The sequence below is a fragment of the Cetorhinus maximus genome, chromosome 10 (assembly GCF_964194155.1).
Source record: "Cetorhinus maximus chromosome 10, sCetMax3.hap1.1, whole genome shotgun sequence".
Lineage (NCBI taxonomy): Eukaryota > Metazoa > Chordata > Chondrichthyes > Lamniformes > Cetorhinidae > Cetorhinus > Cetorhinus maximus.
In genome coordinates this window covers 127,401,414-127,414,390 of record NC_135888.1, presented here as the reverse complement: position 1 = coordinate 127,414,390, position 12,977 = coordinate 127,401,414, and the positions used below count along the sequence as shown (strand labels likewise).

Below are 12,977 nucleotides of genomic sequence, written 5' to 3'. Positions count from 1 at the left end.
CTGCTGACCCTTTTTATCCCACGCTTGGATGAAGTTTTGTAAAAGGTGGGCTGCCCGCCTGCCAGTTTTTGCCCATGCGACGAGCGTGAAATCGCACGGGCAACGTAAAATCTGGATCAATTGGCTTTTTAATGGCTTTAAGTGGATTTTGAATTGATGTCAGGTGCAGCACACCAGCTAACCTGAAGATTGAGTGCGTGTGGGATGACATCGGGACGCTTGCCCAACATCTTGCGCTATTTTAGGCCCGATCTGGTTCAAGACTGAGATTGATAGATTTCTATATATTAAAAACAACATTGGATACTGGAGGAAAATGGTGTTGAAGTAGAACATCAACCATGACCTCATTGAATGGCGGAACAGGCTTGAGGGGCTCAAAGGCCAACTCCTGTTCCTATTTCTTATGCACAGCCCTTTGTGGTTAACTTTCAGTGACTCATGAATAAGGGCACCCAAGTCCCTTTGAAGTTCAACACTTTCCAACCTCTCACTGTTTAAGGAATACCCTGTATTTCTGTTTTTCCTACCAAGTGGGTAACCTTGTATTCCATTTGTCACATTTTTACCCACTTACTTAGCTTCTCCAAATCCGTTAGCAGTGGCTTTGCATCCTCCTCACAATTCACACTTCCACCTAGTTTTGTGTCATCCAGCTATAGATGCTCAGTTATGTTGCTTTTTTAATTCACTAATGGTATGTGGGCACTGCTGGCTAGGCCAGCATTTATTGCCCAAGTCTAATTGTCCTTGATGGCTAGCTGCCTTCTTGAACCGTCTCTGTGGTATAGGTACACCCACAGTGCTGTTAGCGAGGGTGTTCCAGGATTTTGACCTGGCGACAGTGGTGTATTTCCAAGTCAGGATGGTGAGTGGCTTGGAGGGGAACTTCCAGGTGGTGGTGGTCCCAGCTGTCTGCTGCCCTTGTTCTTCTAGATGGTAGCAGTAGTGGGTTTGGTGCTGTCTAAGAATCCTTCATGAATTCTTGCATCTTGTAGGTACACACAGCTGCTACTGTGCATTAGTGGTGGAGAGAGTGAATGTTCGTGGATGGTGTGCCAATCAAATGGGCTGCTTTGTCCTGGATGGTGTCAAGCTTCTTGAGTGTTGTGGGAGCTGCACTCATCCAGTCAAGTGGAGAGTACTCCATCACACTCCTGACTTGTGCCTTGTAGCAGGTGGACAGGTTTTGGGGAGTCAGGAGGTGAGTTACGTTTTTTTTATTCATCCAAGGAATGTGGGCTTCACTGGCTAGGCCAGCATTTATTGCCCATCCAAAATTTCCTTGTTCAGAGGTTATTCAAGAGCCAAATTCAAGGCACATTGCTGTGGGTCTGGAGTCACATTAGGCCAGACCAGATTTCCCTCCCTAAAGGGCATTAGTGAACCAGATGGGTTTTTAACAACGGCTTCAGGGTTATCATTAGACTTCCTTCAAATTTCACCATACACCACAGTCGGACTCGAACCTGGGTCCCCAGATCATTACACTGGGTCTCTGGAATACTAGCCTAGTGACAATACCACTACACCACCACCTCCCTCATTCAGCATAGCATTCCTAGCCTCTGACCTGCTCTTGTAGTCACAGTATTTATATGGCTGGTCCAGTTCGTTTCCTGGTCAGTGGTAACCCCAGGATGTTGATAGTGGGGATTCAGTGGTGCTAATGCCATTGAATGTGAAGCGGCGATGGTTAGAATCTCGCTTGTTGGAGATGGTATATTCATGACTAAGATTGATACATTTTTGGGTGCTAATTGGATGAATTTTGGGACAATGAGGGAATCGAGGGTTACGAGGATAAGGCAGGAAAGTGGTGTTGATGTCTAACTTAAGCCATGATCTTAATGCATGGCGGAGCAGTGGGCTGCCTGACCTATGCCTGCTCCTATTTCTTATGCCTTTTGCTCTGGTAAAAGCTGCTTGCTTAGGTGAACAGCTACTCTGAAGAGACCATGGAAGCACTTAATGTAGTTTCATTCAAATACAAATTAGGTATGTATTCTATATGTAAAAAGGTATCTTCTGAAAGAAATCCATGAATAATTTGAAACAAAACAAAATATGGTAAGAGTAGCATGCTTGGGAAGACCAGGTGATTCCTAATCTATGGCTCGCAAAGCTATCAAACATTGGGCATTTTTTTGCCTCATGTCTGGGTCTGTTGTATACTAATTGATTGTGATTGACTCCAAAATTGTTGTATAATGCAGCTACCATGATGGATGGATCGTGTTTTTTTTTGTCTCACAGTCCTATGTGCTTATGTGAGGCATTGGAGTGTTGACTCATAGAAGCAACAGGAAGCACTTACGGGGAAGGGAGAAATGGTTTTTAAAATGTGGAAGCCAATGCTTAGAAAAATGTTGTTGGTTTGCAGCCGTTTGTTCTCGATTTTCTGAACGGCTAAGTTGGAGGCATATTGCCAGAGTGGTTTACTCCCGTCTTTTAGCCTCCTGGGGAGGAGCAGGGCCTCTGATTGTTGGATATGCGTGTGTGGTAACATTTGATGAGGACACACTGAGCCTTAAATCACAGACAAATCTGACTCTGCACTGTGTCCACGTCCGCAGTGGTAAAAAAAAAGCCTATTACTGCCCATTAGAATTTATTCCTAAAACTGGAAACAGATAATAAATCTTATCACGAGATATGAAAGAGTTATAAGGCCTCCAGACCGCTTGAACCTTTGACTCAAGGACCTGAAAGGGGGTGGGGTGGCGTCGTGATAATGTAGTGATGATAAGGTGAATATATGATAGTCATATGTGACATAAAGGGAAAGGATGGCTTTTGTGTTTAAAAAATAATCATTCTCAGGTTGTGGGGGTTTGCATTGCTCACCCCGATGGTTGCACACAATATAAGCGAATGACATGCTAGGCTATTTCAGAAGGCAGTTAAGGGTCAACCAAGTTTGTGAGGTATTGGAGTAACAATGGCCAGACTAGGTAAGGATGGCTTGTTTCCTTCCCTGAAAGGAATTAGTGTATTAGCTTCATTATTTACAGATTTATTTGTTAAACTAAGTTATTAGTCCAGCAAGGGAGCACATAATCTAGGCTGATGTTTCAGTGCCCTTATGAGGAAATGCTGCTTTATCAGAAATGAATCAGATATTAAACTGACGCTCTGCCTGTCCAATTGGCTGTCAAAGATCAAAGTTCACCGGATTCTTCCAGTGCCCTGGCCAAAGTTTCTCTGAAAACCAACAGCGCTGAAGAACAGACTAACTGACAATTCATCTTATTTGTTGACCCCAACATGTCTTATAGCACTTCAAAGCCAATCAATTACTTTGGAAGTATGGTCACTAGTGTTATCTACACAAGCCTTTCAACCAAGTTGAACTAATGAAGGTCCTGCAACAACAAATGTGATGAACAATTACATAGACTGTTTTTTGATGCTCTTATTTATCAGAAAAGCTTTGGCCAGGACACTGGAAGAGCTGTGTGAGCTTTGATCTTTGACATCCAATTGAAGATGCAGAGTGGGGAGAGAATGGTGTGGCGGTATTGTCACTGGACTAGTAATCTAGGGACCCAGGGTAATGCTCTGGGGACCCGGGTTTATCCCACAGAGGGGTAAAAATCTGGAATTGAAAGTCTGATGATGACCATGAAACCATTGTTGTAAAAGCCCATCTAGTTCACTAATGTCCCTTAGGGAAGGAAATTTGCTGTCCTTACCTGGTCCAGCCTACTTGTGACCCCAGACCCACAACAACATGGTTGACTCTTAAATGCCCTCTGAACAGAGGTGGGCAATAAGTGCTGGCCTGCTGCCAATAAATGCTTGGCCTAGCCAGCAACGCCCACATCCCATGCATGAATAATAAAAAAAAATGTCAGTTTAATATCCTAGTCACCTCTAACAATACAGCACTCCTTCAGCATAGAATGTACTCGGGTCCTGGAGCAGGGCTTGAATGAAGTGAGGTACCACCAATTCTGTATCTGTTTCCTGCAGAAATATCAATTGTGTCTCCTCGTAATGTCCATCATATCCATGCTAATGGTCCATTTTAAAACTGAATTTGTTTATTAGAATGCAAGATGCTCATAAAGATTGCCAAATACAGTTTAACAGATAATCTCTATCTGAACAGCTTTGGGAAATCAAAGACCAAAACAACTGCAATCAGAGGAAAATACAGAAAATGCATCTCCGATTTATTCAAATATTAATGAAATACAACAAATGCAAGGTAAAATTTAAATATTTAATAATGTAATACTCATTTTACAAGTACTGTGCTCCATTTGTTGTGCCAATTATGGATGCTCTTTGTAATTTTCAGTTGCATCTAAAAAGACACTCAAACATAAATGTTCTGCCCTTATTCTGTCACATCCAAATATCCCATTTCTTTCTGAATTTTCTTTATCCTTTGTTACCACTTCCCATTTTTACTGTTGGGTATTGAAGACTAATTATTCTGATACTTTCTAAAGACTAGTTCCCATGGTACTGTGGGACATGGACCACTCAAAGCGCCCAATTTAAGAGCTTTTCCTGAACAGCATTCAGGAGTAAGACGACTGCTAGTGAGTCCAGACACAGTTACCCAACCAAAAACCTGTTATAATATATTGGAGAACAGTTGGAACTCAAGACTGGGACTTGATCCGGAACCTTCTACAGAGAAGTTCAGTATTATTTTGTCATGTTGTTATTTTCATTATTTTTATATTTCATTTGCATGACATTGTAGCATATTCTAATCTTCATTTGAAGAGTGCGGTCAAACTGTCAACATCATACAATGACAGCCTGCACTAGTTTAAGGCTCACTTATAGTTTGTCATGTATCTCAATTAACAGTTGCTGCATCCTGAGTCATTAACAATGCCCCTTTCAAAGAGTAGTCATATGTTTCCTGGGTCAAAATCCTGGAACTCCCTCCCTAACAGCACTGTGGCTGTATCTACACCACAGGGACTGCAGCGGTTCAAGAAGCAGCTCACCACCACCTTCTCAAGGGCAATTAGGGACAAGCAATAAATGCTGGCCTAGCCAGCGAAGCCCACATCCCTTGAATGATTATTTTTTTTTAATTGCCTGAAACCATTAGAAGCCATCAGCAATTTTTTTTAAATTATTTGACCATGGGATCTGGGCGTCCTTGGCTGGGCCAGCATTTAATGCTCATCCCTGATTGTCCTTGAGAACTGTGTGGCTTGCTAGACCATTTCAGAGGGCATTTAATGGTCAACCACATTGCTGTGGGTCTGAAGTCACATGTAGGCCAGACCTGGTAAGGACGGCAGATTTCCTTCCCTAAAGGACACTAGTGAACCAGATGGGTTTTTACGACAGTCAACAATGGTTTTGTGGTCATCATTAGACTTTTAATTCCAGATTTTTTTATTAATTCAAATTTCGCCATCTGCCATGGTGGGTTTTGAACACATACTTTTATTGCACCCATGCTGGTGGGGGGAGTGGGCGAGGCGGTGTTGTGGGTGGGGTGATGTGTTGTATTTGGCAAAGCCTGTGTAGTCAGCAGTTGAATCAGATGGACAATAGGATAAGGCAGCATTCCATTCACTGAGGAGATGGTTTTAAACTCAACTTCACATAATCCAACTGAAATCTTTACCATCTTGCTCACTGCGGACTAGATTAATTTGTTCAGATGCAAATATTTTTGCAGTTTAATCCTAGTCTCATCACCAAAATCTGTTATATATTGGGAGAAACGTAAAGGGAGACCAACATCAAGATGGTCAGGTCACATGTTTTATGACATCATCATGCACTGGGGTAGGTCATTGAGGTAGGTAAGTGGGTAGGGGTGCAGGCATGTAAGTGGGTAAGAGGGTAAATGGGTAAGGGGGTAAGTGGGTAAGGGGGTAAATCGGTAAGGAGGTAGGGTTAGGGGTGTGGTTGGTGAGCTTGGTAGGGGAATAGGATTGGTAGGTGGGTTGTGAGTGAGGTGGATAGGGGAATAGCTGGGTGAGTGGGTAGTCAGGTCAGCGGGTAAGTCAGGTTGGGAGGAGTGGTCAGGTGTGTAGTCGGGTTGAGTCAGGATGAGCAGTCAGGTCGGGGCAGTTGTTAGTTACCAAGATGTTAGACTAGGGTTTTTCTGTCTCACCTTTTCTGGGTAACTGCCCAGGTAAGTAAAACGGAACTGTCTGAAGTCTCTGACTCTTAACACAGAGTCAGAGACTTTCGTGGAGGATGCAGGGAGAAATGTAATTGCCCACCAAAGGTTCAAACTTCCCAGGCAATTCCCATGGAGGCCCACGAGTCAGGGCTTCCATTGGGTCCTGAAGGGCATCTTGGGTGATAGGCCCGGACTCAGACGATCTGGACATGAGGATTTGGCCCAATGTTTTCCCTGAGAAACTGATTCCACTTCCCTGATCATTTAAATATATCTTATTAACAAGGGAGCAGTTTTGTAGAAATACCTGATGCAGTTTTTCAAAAAATCAGCCCCTGCTAATATCTTAACCAGATAAATATTTTGTCCTAGGAGATAACAGGACACCAATACCTGGAACAAGTGGTTTCGCTGAATGTGGAACTGTCCATAGAACGGCAATAGAAGGCTGTATGTAGATTAATCATATTCTTTGGCTGCATCTGCATGGATAGTGTTAAATGGGGTAAAATTAATAGCTCGGCGGGTGGGTGCGCACCCAATCCAACTGAGCGTAAAATGATGCAGGATGAAGTCTGGCGTGCATCCCGACATCATCACGCACTCGCACGATATTTCGGTCAATGGGCGCATGCCGGAGGCCTATTAAGGCCATTAACAAGTTAATTAAAAGACATTTTTCGCTGCCGGTCCAACCTTACGGCTGGCGGGCAGGCGAAAAGGCCAAGCGGCCTTTGCACTTTTTTGGAAACCTCATCCATGGCTGGGATGAGGTTTCCAAAAGCAAATAAGAATCAAATAAAAACTTTATTTTTTTTCATTATCAACGTGTCCCTGCTCGTGTGACTCTGTCACGTGAGGGGACATGTTTCATTGCATTTTTTTTTTTAATTATTTTTTTTCATATATCTTCATCTCCCTCAGGAAGCTCCGTGCCTCGGGGAGATTATGTGGCGTGCACTCGCACGCATGCGCAAAGATCACGCTCGCCCGGCTCGCACTCCTCCTCTCGCCCGCACGGGCAGTGCTGAGCGCTGCCACTGGCGTTTCACGCTGGGGTGGGCCTTAATTGGCCCACGCCAGCGTGAAATTGCCTTCCGGGCCCAATCGCAGGTGGCGGTCGGCTTCCCGACTGCCCCCAACGAACCCGCATGCCGAGGGCAACTGTCGGATTTCATTGAGTTAAAATTGTGTTTCTGGTTAATGCCTTGTTTATTTTTCAGCCCTATCCACATGGATTCTGTCTCACTCATTGTTGTGTCATTTTTTTCTCCTGCCATTATGTCATCTCTAATAAGTATAGCTACTCCACCTCCCCTTTTCCCTTCACTAACTTTCTTAAATGCAATGTTTAATTCCCAGCCCAAATTACTCTGTACCCGTGTCTCGGTCATTGCCATTATATCTGGTTCCTCAAACCATATTATTGCCTTCAGTTCTCCTATTTTATGATAGCCGCTCTGTACATTGCTGCACATACAGACCGTATTTGACGTACAGAGGTGGGCATCTGGGACAGTCTCGCTACCCACAAATCCCCACGTTCTACAGTCCCGACACATAGACCACCCTGTCATCTTTCATCGTTTATTTATTCGTTTACTGTATTAAAATTTTCTCTTAAAAGAAGAATTATTCACCCAATTTACTTGCCCTCAGAGGTTTTTCCCTTCTGCTTGCCACGACGTTACTCTGTTTTCATGGGCTCTGCTGTCCGTTGACTGCGACGCGACTTTCGCAAAGTTTCTGTTTGTTTTCCCTGCTCTCCTGACACTGTGCTGTTGCACTGTCGCACTGCCGCCCAAACCCCTGGGGGCATTCCCGTGATGCCCCACATTTTCCCAGCATTCTGAGAAATAATAGACACCACTAAAACAAAATAAACAGGTGAGAGAGTCAGGATCACACTTCGTTTTGAGATTTCACCTGATCAAATAGCTTCTCAACACTTAATATCCAGGCTCACACACTGGCAAATGGCTGTCTGAGTTATATATTGGTGGACTCTCAGTACTTGCGGAAGCATTACCTAGTGAGAGTCAGAAGTGCTGAGAGAAAAGAGAATAAAATTGGAAAAGATAATATGATTAGTGAACTATGTTTCTAATTTACATTGTCCCGTAAATTTACAGGAAAAAAATCTATTTGGTTGATACTCCAATTTGAGAATCAACCTAGCAGAAAGTTGTGGGTTCAAGCCCCACTTCAGCCCCTGTGCATGTACACTTCAGTGGGAGTGATACATTTTCCAGAGCACTGTCTTTCAGTTCAGCCAAGTTTTGGTGCATGTTGGCGAGCAGGGAGTTGACCTGATGAAAATTCTTCCCTCAACCAAAGCTATCACAAGAGATTGATTGATTGTTTTCTCATTTACTGCTTTTGGAACCTTGAATGCTGTGTTTGTTGACCTGATGACAATACTTCCATTTTCAAAGTAATTCATTATTTATTTTGTAATACGGCACGGTTATATTCATATGCTCTCTATTTTCATCTTGTTCTCTGCAGGCACAAAAGAAGATATTCATTACGTATCTGTCTCTTTTCATAAAAAAGCACCAGGTAATGTATCTTCTTTTTCATTTTTGTTTTCTTCAATGCTAGGAATGTTAATATAAAAGCAAAAAAAAACCGCGGATGCTGGAAATCCAAAACAAAAACAAAAATAAAAATACCTGGAAGAACTCAGCAGGTCTGGCAGCATCTGCGGAGAGGAGCACAGTTAACGTTTCGAGTCCGTACAACTCTTCAACAGAACTAAGGAAAAATAGAAGAGAGGTGAAATATAAGCTGGTTTAAGGGAGGGTGGGACAGGTAGAGCTGGAAAGAGGGCCAGTGATAGGTGGAGATTGCCAAAAGATGTCATAGACAAAAGGACAAAGAGGTGTTGATGGTGGTGATATTAGCTAAGAAATGTGCTAATAGGTGACATTAAGGGTAGAAAGCAGGACGAGCAAGGTACAGATAGCCCTAGTGGGGGTGGGGTGGCGGGAAGGGATCAAAATAGGCTAAAAGGTAGAGATAAAACAATGGATGGAAATACATTTGAAAATAATGGGAAAAGGTGGGAAAAGAAAAATCTATATAAATTATTGGAAAAAAGGGGGATCGGAAAGTGGGTGGGGATGGAGGAGAGAGTTCATGATCTAAAGTTGTTGAACTCAATATTCAGTCCGGAAGGCAATGCAAACTGGAGGAACAGCACCTCATCTTCCAACTAGGCACTTTACAGCCTTCCAGTCACTTGTGTTCAAATTGGCTGCTGTGTGCTTACACTCCAACAGTAACTGTACTTCAAAATTACTTAGAAGAGAAATATGCTATATAAATGCAAGCCTTTTCCTTTTAAGCTCCAACCTCAGAAGAGCACCCACTGTGCCATGTTTCCATTTGCCGCACATATACATATAGTGTCCTCTCTGTATTAGAGAAACTATACTGTTGTGGATGTATTCTTAGTAAGAACTGCACTAAGGCTGCAGAACTAGAAACAACAAGTATCGAAGTACCACAACCACCAGACACAGCATAGACCACGATAGCTAACCTGAAAATCACCCTACCATAGCGTATGTTGTGAAATTGGATGTAATAAATTTCAATTTCTAGCCTAACACCAGGGAACTCGAGGAATTGGGTTTACTAATGTCCTTTAGAAAATAGCCACTTGCTGGTGGCTTCAGTGGGATGCTAATCTATATCATATAGTCAACTCTTATCCCTCTTTGAAGTGTACAGTTGCTTCAAGACAAATGCCCAATGTCTTCTTAGGGCAACTAGGAATGAGGGTCATCCTGAGAATCAACATGAAGACCAAAAACTTTATAGGATAGCGTAGGGCTATTGTGACCTCCTGGACTGACAACAAAGCATGGTAACAATTGGCAACATTGCACATTTTATCTGTATAATCGGTAGTATCTTTCCAACTGAAGCTTTTTCTAGAAATAAGTGATGTGATTGATAACCACTTTATTGTAATTGTTTTTGAACTAAACCATTAGCAACATGGAATCATAGTAGCGAGAAAACGTTTCACATTCTTGAATTATATCGCGCCAAATATTGCTTAGGCTGCAGGGAACAAAACTTGTTTCAATCTTCTGACTGTCAGTTTGGATCAAAGGTAGCACTCTCACCTCTGAGAAAGAAGATTTCTTGCTGCAATCTAGGATGGGAGCTGCAAGGATATTGGATTCTTGGAAGTGTGTTCCCTAAAACACATTAACTAAGGTCACCCCTCTCCTAATATTACTCAGTTCTGTTGAAGGGTCATGAGGACTCGAAACGTCAACTCTTTTCTTCTCCGCCGATGCTGCCAGACCTGCTGAGTTTTTCCAGGTAATTCTGTTTTTGTTTTGGATTTCCAGCATCCGCAGTTTTTTGTTTTTATATTTTTATAAAAGTATTAAATTTGCTTTGCATGTCCTGAAATGTGAAAAACACTATGAAAATTATTTATTCCCAAATTGATCAAGGTAAAGCTGATTTTCTTAACAGCAACTAATAAACAATTATTCCATGGACCTTAATGATAGGAAGATGGATGGCAATATGTGACATGGGACATCCATTCCTTTCACATTGCCCCCATGCTTCAGTGGAAGTAAGACTGAAGGAGCAGTTTCCATGTCCTCCAGCCTCACTTGCCTGTGTTTTCATCTGAAAAGTGTTCACTTCCAACAGGACTTGAGCGACCTTGCAGTAGGTCGTGCAATCTCCCAACAACCATGATATTCCCTCTGGGTCACTGCGTAAATGCAGTGCTTAACGTGGATCTGAGTCAGATGGACGACAACTAGGTTCATTCTCAATCAATGTCTTGCTAATTCATTGCTGTACTAGCGAAATGCAATACGATGTGGGCATTTATATATCCTATTTGGAATTTTTTGTCGGTCTGGTCAGTCAATATTATCCTTTGATTGCAATGTTTGTAATTATAACAGGGGACACACAGTGCAATGGCCAATCTTCAGATACTGTAAGTATATTGATTCCTATTTCTGTAATCACACAACCTATTAGACTGTCTGCAACAAATTTGTAAAGTTGTTACTTGATGTAAAGAGACACATTAATGATTCACATTGTGGTTAATTTCTCTGTTGCAGAACCAGGCTTCTTCAAAAGATGATAATTCACCTGTTATCTATTCACAAGTAGCACTAGCAAAACATGAATGAGATTCACAGGAGAGACATGATGGGGTTATACATGTAGAATGTAACGTTTTGGAGGATTAATGTCTTTAACCGAGAACGGATATGGAGCTTTCTTCCTGGGTATCTGCTCTGATTTAACTCAATCATTGCATCACACTTTTCAAACATGTATATAACCAATGAATGACACCTTGCAATAGGAATGGTTGCCTTGTATAATTTTATATATATATATTATTAATATAGTTTCAACAATCCTTTCACAACTTCCATAGATACTATGTAAAAAAAACAGCTACATTATGTCAATTAATATCTCAGAAATATAATAAGCAATAATGATGATTCAACGGTATAAAGTATTGCTTAAGCTTGAGATTTTCTGTCTTCATTAGAGTCAACATTTATCCCTCATCATCAGCATTAATTAATTCACCCAATGAAGCAACAACTGCTCCTGTTATCCTCGGCTAATGTGCTACTACTGAGAGTTCCGTCTTCTGCTGTTGTTTTCTCAGCATCTCCTGATTAAACATTCCAAATTAAATTTCTTGCATGTGTGTTCATGTATCATGTCTATATATTTCTAATGCTACATATCCTTTAGAGAAAGAACAAATGGAATAAACTAATCAGGTACTTAAAATACTGGGGATATTGACTATTGGAGTCTGGCTCATATCAATGGTTTGAAAGGATTGATAGTAATTGTACATATGATATGGAGTGGAGTCTGGTTGCAAGGAAAAGTCATATTGAGTCTCAAAACATCACCCCTTTTTCCCTCCATAGATGCTACCTGACCCGCCGAGTTTTCAGTACTGTCTGTTTTCTGTGCAGTGGGGTCGCCGTGTTGTTGGGTCATGTTGCACTGGAGTTGATACGATGTAACTCCATGATTAAACCATTCTCTAGGACGAGTTTCATTGTGGCAAACTCCGATCTAACATGAGGAAATAGCACAATATCCCATGATCCATCTTTCATTGTTCCAATTCCCTCCAAACCAGCCTTTGGTGAAAATGGGACAACGGTGTATAATATATAATCCAATGAATGTGGTGTGAAATTCCTGCTAATTAGCAGGTCATAAAGACCTTTCAAGATATTGCCTGGATTTTAAATTATATAGGACCTGAAATTCCTGGAGGTTTGTACTTTGATCGAAGTGCAGGGGGCAGGATTTCCAGTTTTAGCATGCGCCAATGTTGTCCCTGTCCTGAAGGTTATTTACATCATTGACATCAGCACCACAGGGTGGCTGGAAGAATTGGAGGGGCACCTTAGCATTTGGTGTATCGGCCCTTACAGCCAAAGATATTTTTTCAAGATGATCTTCAAGTTTCCCGACTATTAGATGCTAAAATATGAATGCTGTCATGAAAAACCAACAACAGCCACAAATTACTTACAGACATATTGAACTTTTCATATAAGACACGTGTGTTTTTAAAGAAATACAAGCAAGGACACGGGGCAAAAGATGGCTGGTAATGTAAAGTGACCACATTCTGGAAAATTCCTATGTAGGTTATACTGACAGACCTGCCCTGAGAGAACACAGGATGTCACACCTGAAAAGATGCCATGGCCTTCTTCAAGCAGAGACACCTGAAAGGGAGATAGGAAAGATGCAAAAGACTGAACTTTAATCTCCTGTGGTTGCAGAGATAAAAGACTGATTACCATGTCTCAGC

General features: G+C 41.9%; 1 protein-coding gene and 1 long non-coding RNA gene across 2 annotated transcripts in view; both read left to right on the top strand.

Annotated features, from left to right (window-relative positions):
• Positions 1-9,948, top strand: part of LOC144686108 (uncharacterized) — a 114,688-nt gene extending 104,740 nt beyond the window's left edge. Inside the window, exons 14-17 of the mRNA XM_078551254.1 lie at positions 4,115-4,213; positions 6,488-6,565; positions 8,624-8,677; positions 9,887-9,948. Coding sequence (XP_078407380.1) covers positions 4,115-4,213; positions 6,488-6,565; positions 8,624-8,677; positions 9,887-9,948 — 293 coding nt within the window. The remainder of the gene's footprint in view (positions 1-4,114; positions 4,214-6,487; positions 6,566-8,623; positions 8,678-9,886) is intronic.
• Positions 9,949-11,064: 1,116 nt separating this feature from the next.
• On the top strand, positions 11,065-11,827 carry LOC144686001 (uncharacterized). The gene is made up of 2 exons (XR_013577833.1): positions 11,065-11,099; positions 11,230-11,827. It is a non-coding gene; the product is annotated as an uncharacterized LOC144686001 (long non-coding RNA).
• Positions 11,828-12,977: the final 1,150 nt, after the last annotated feature.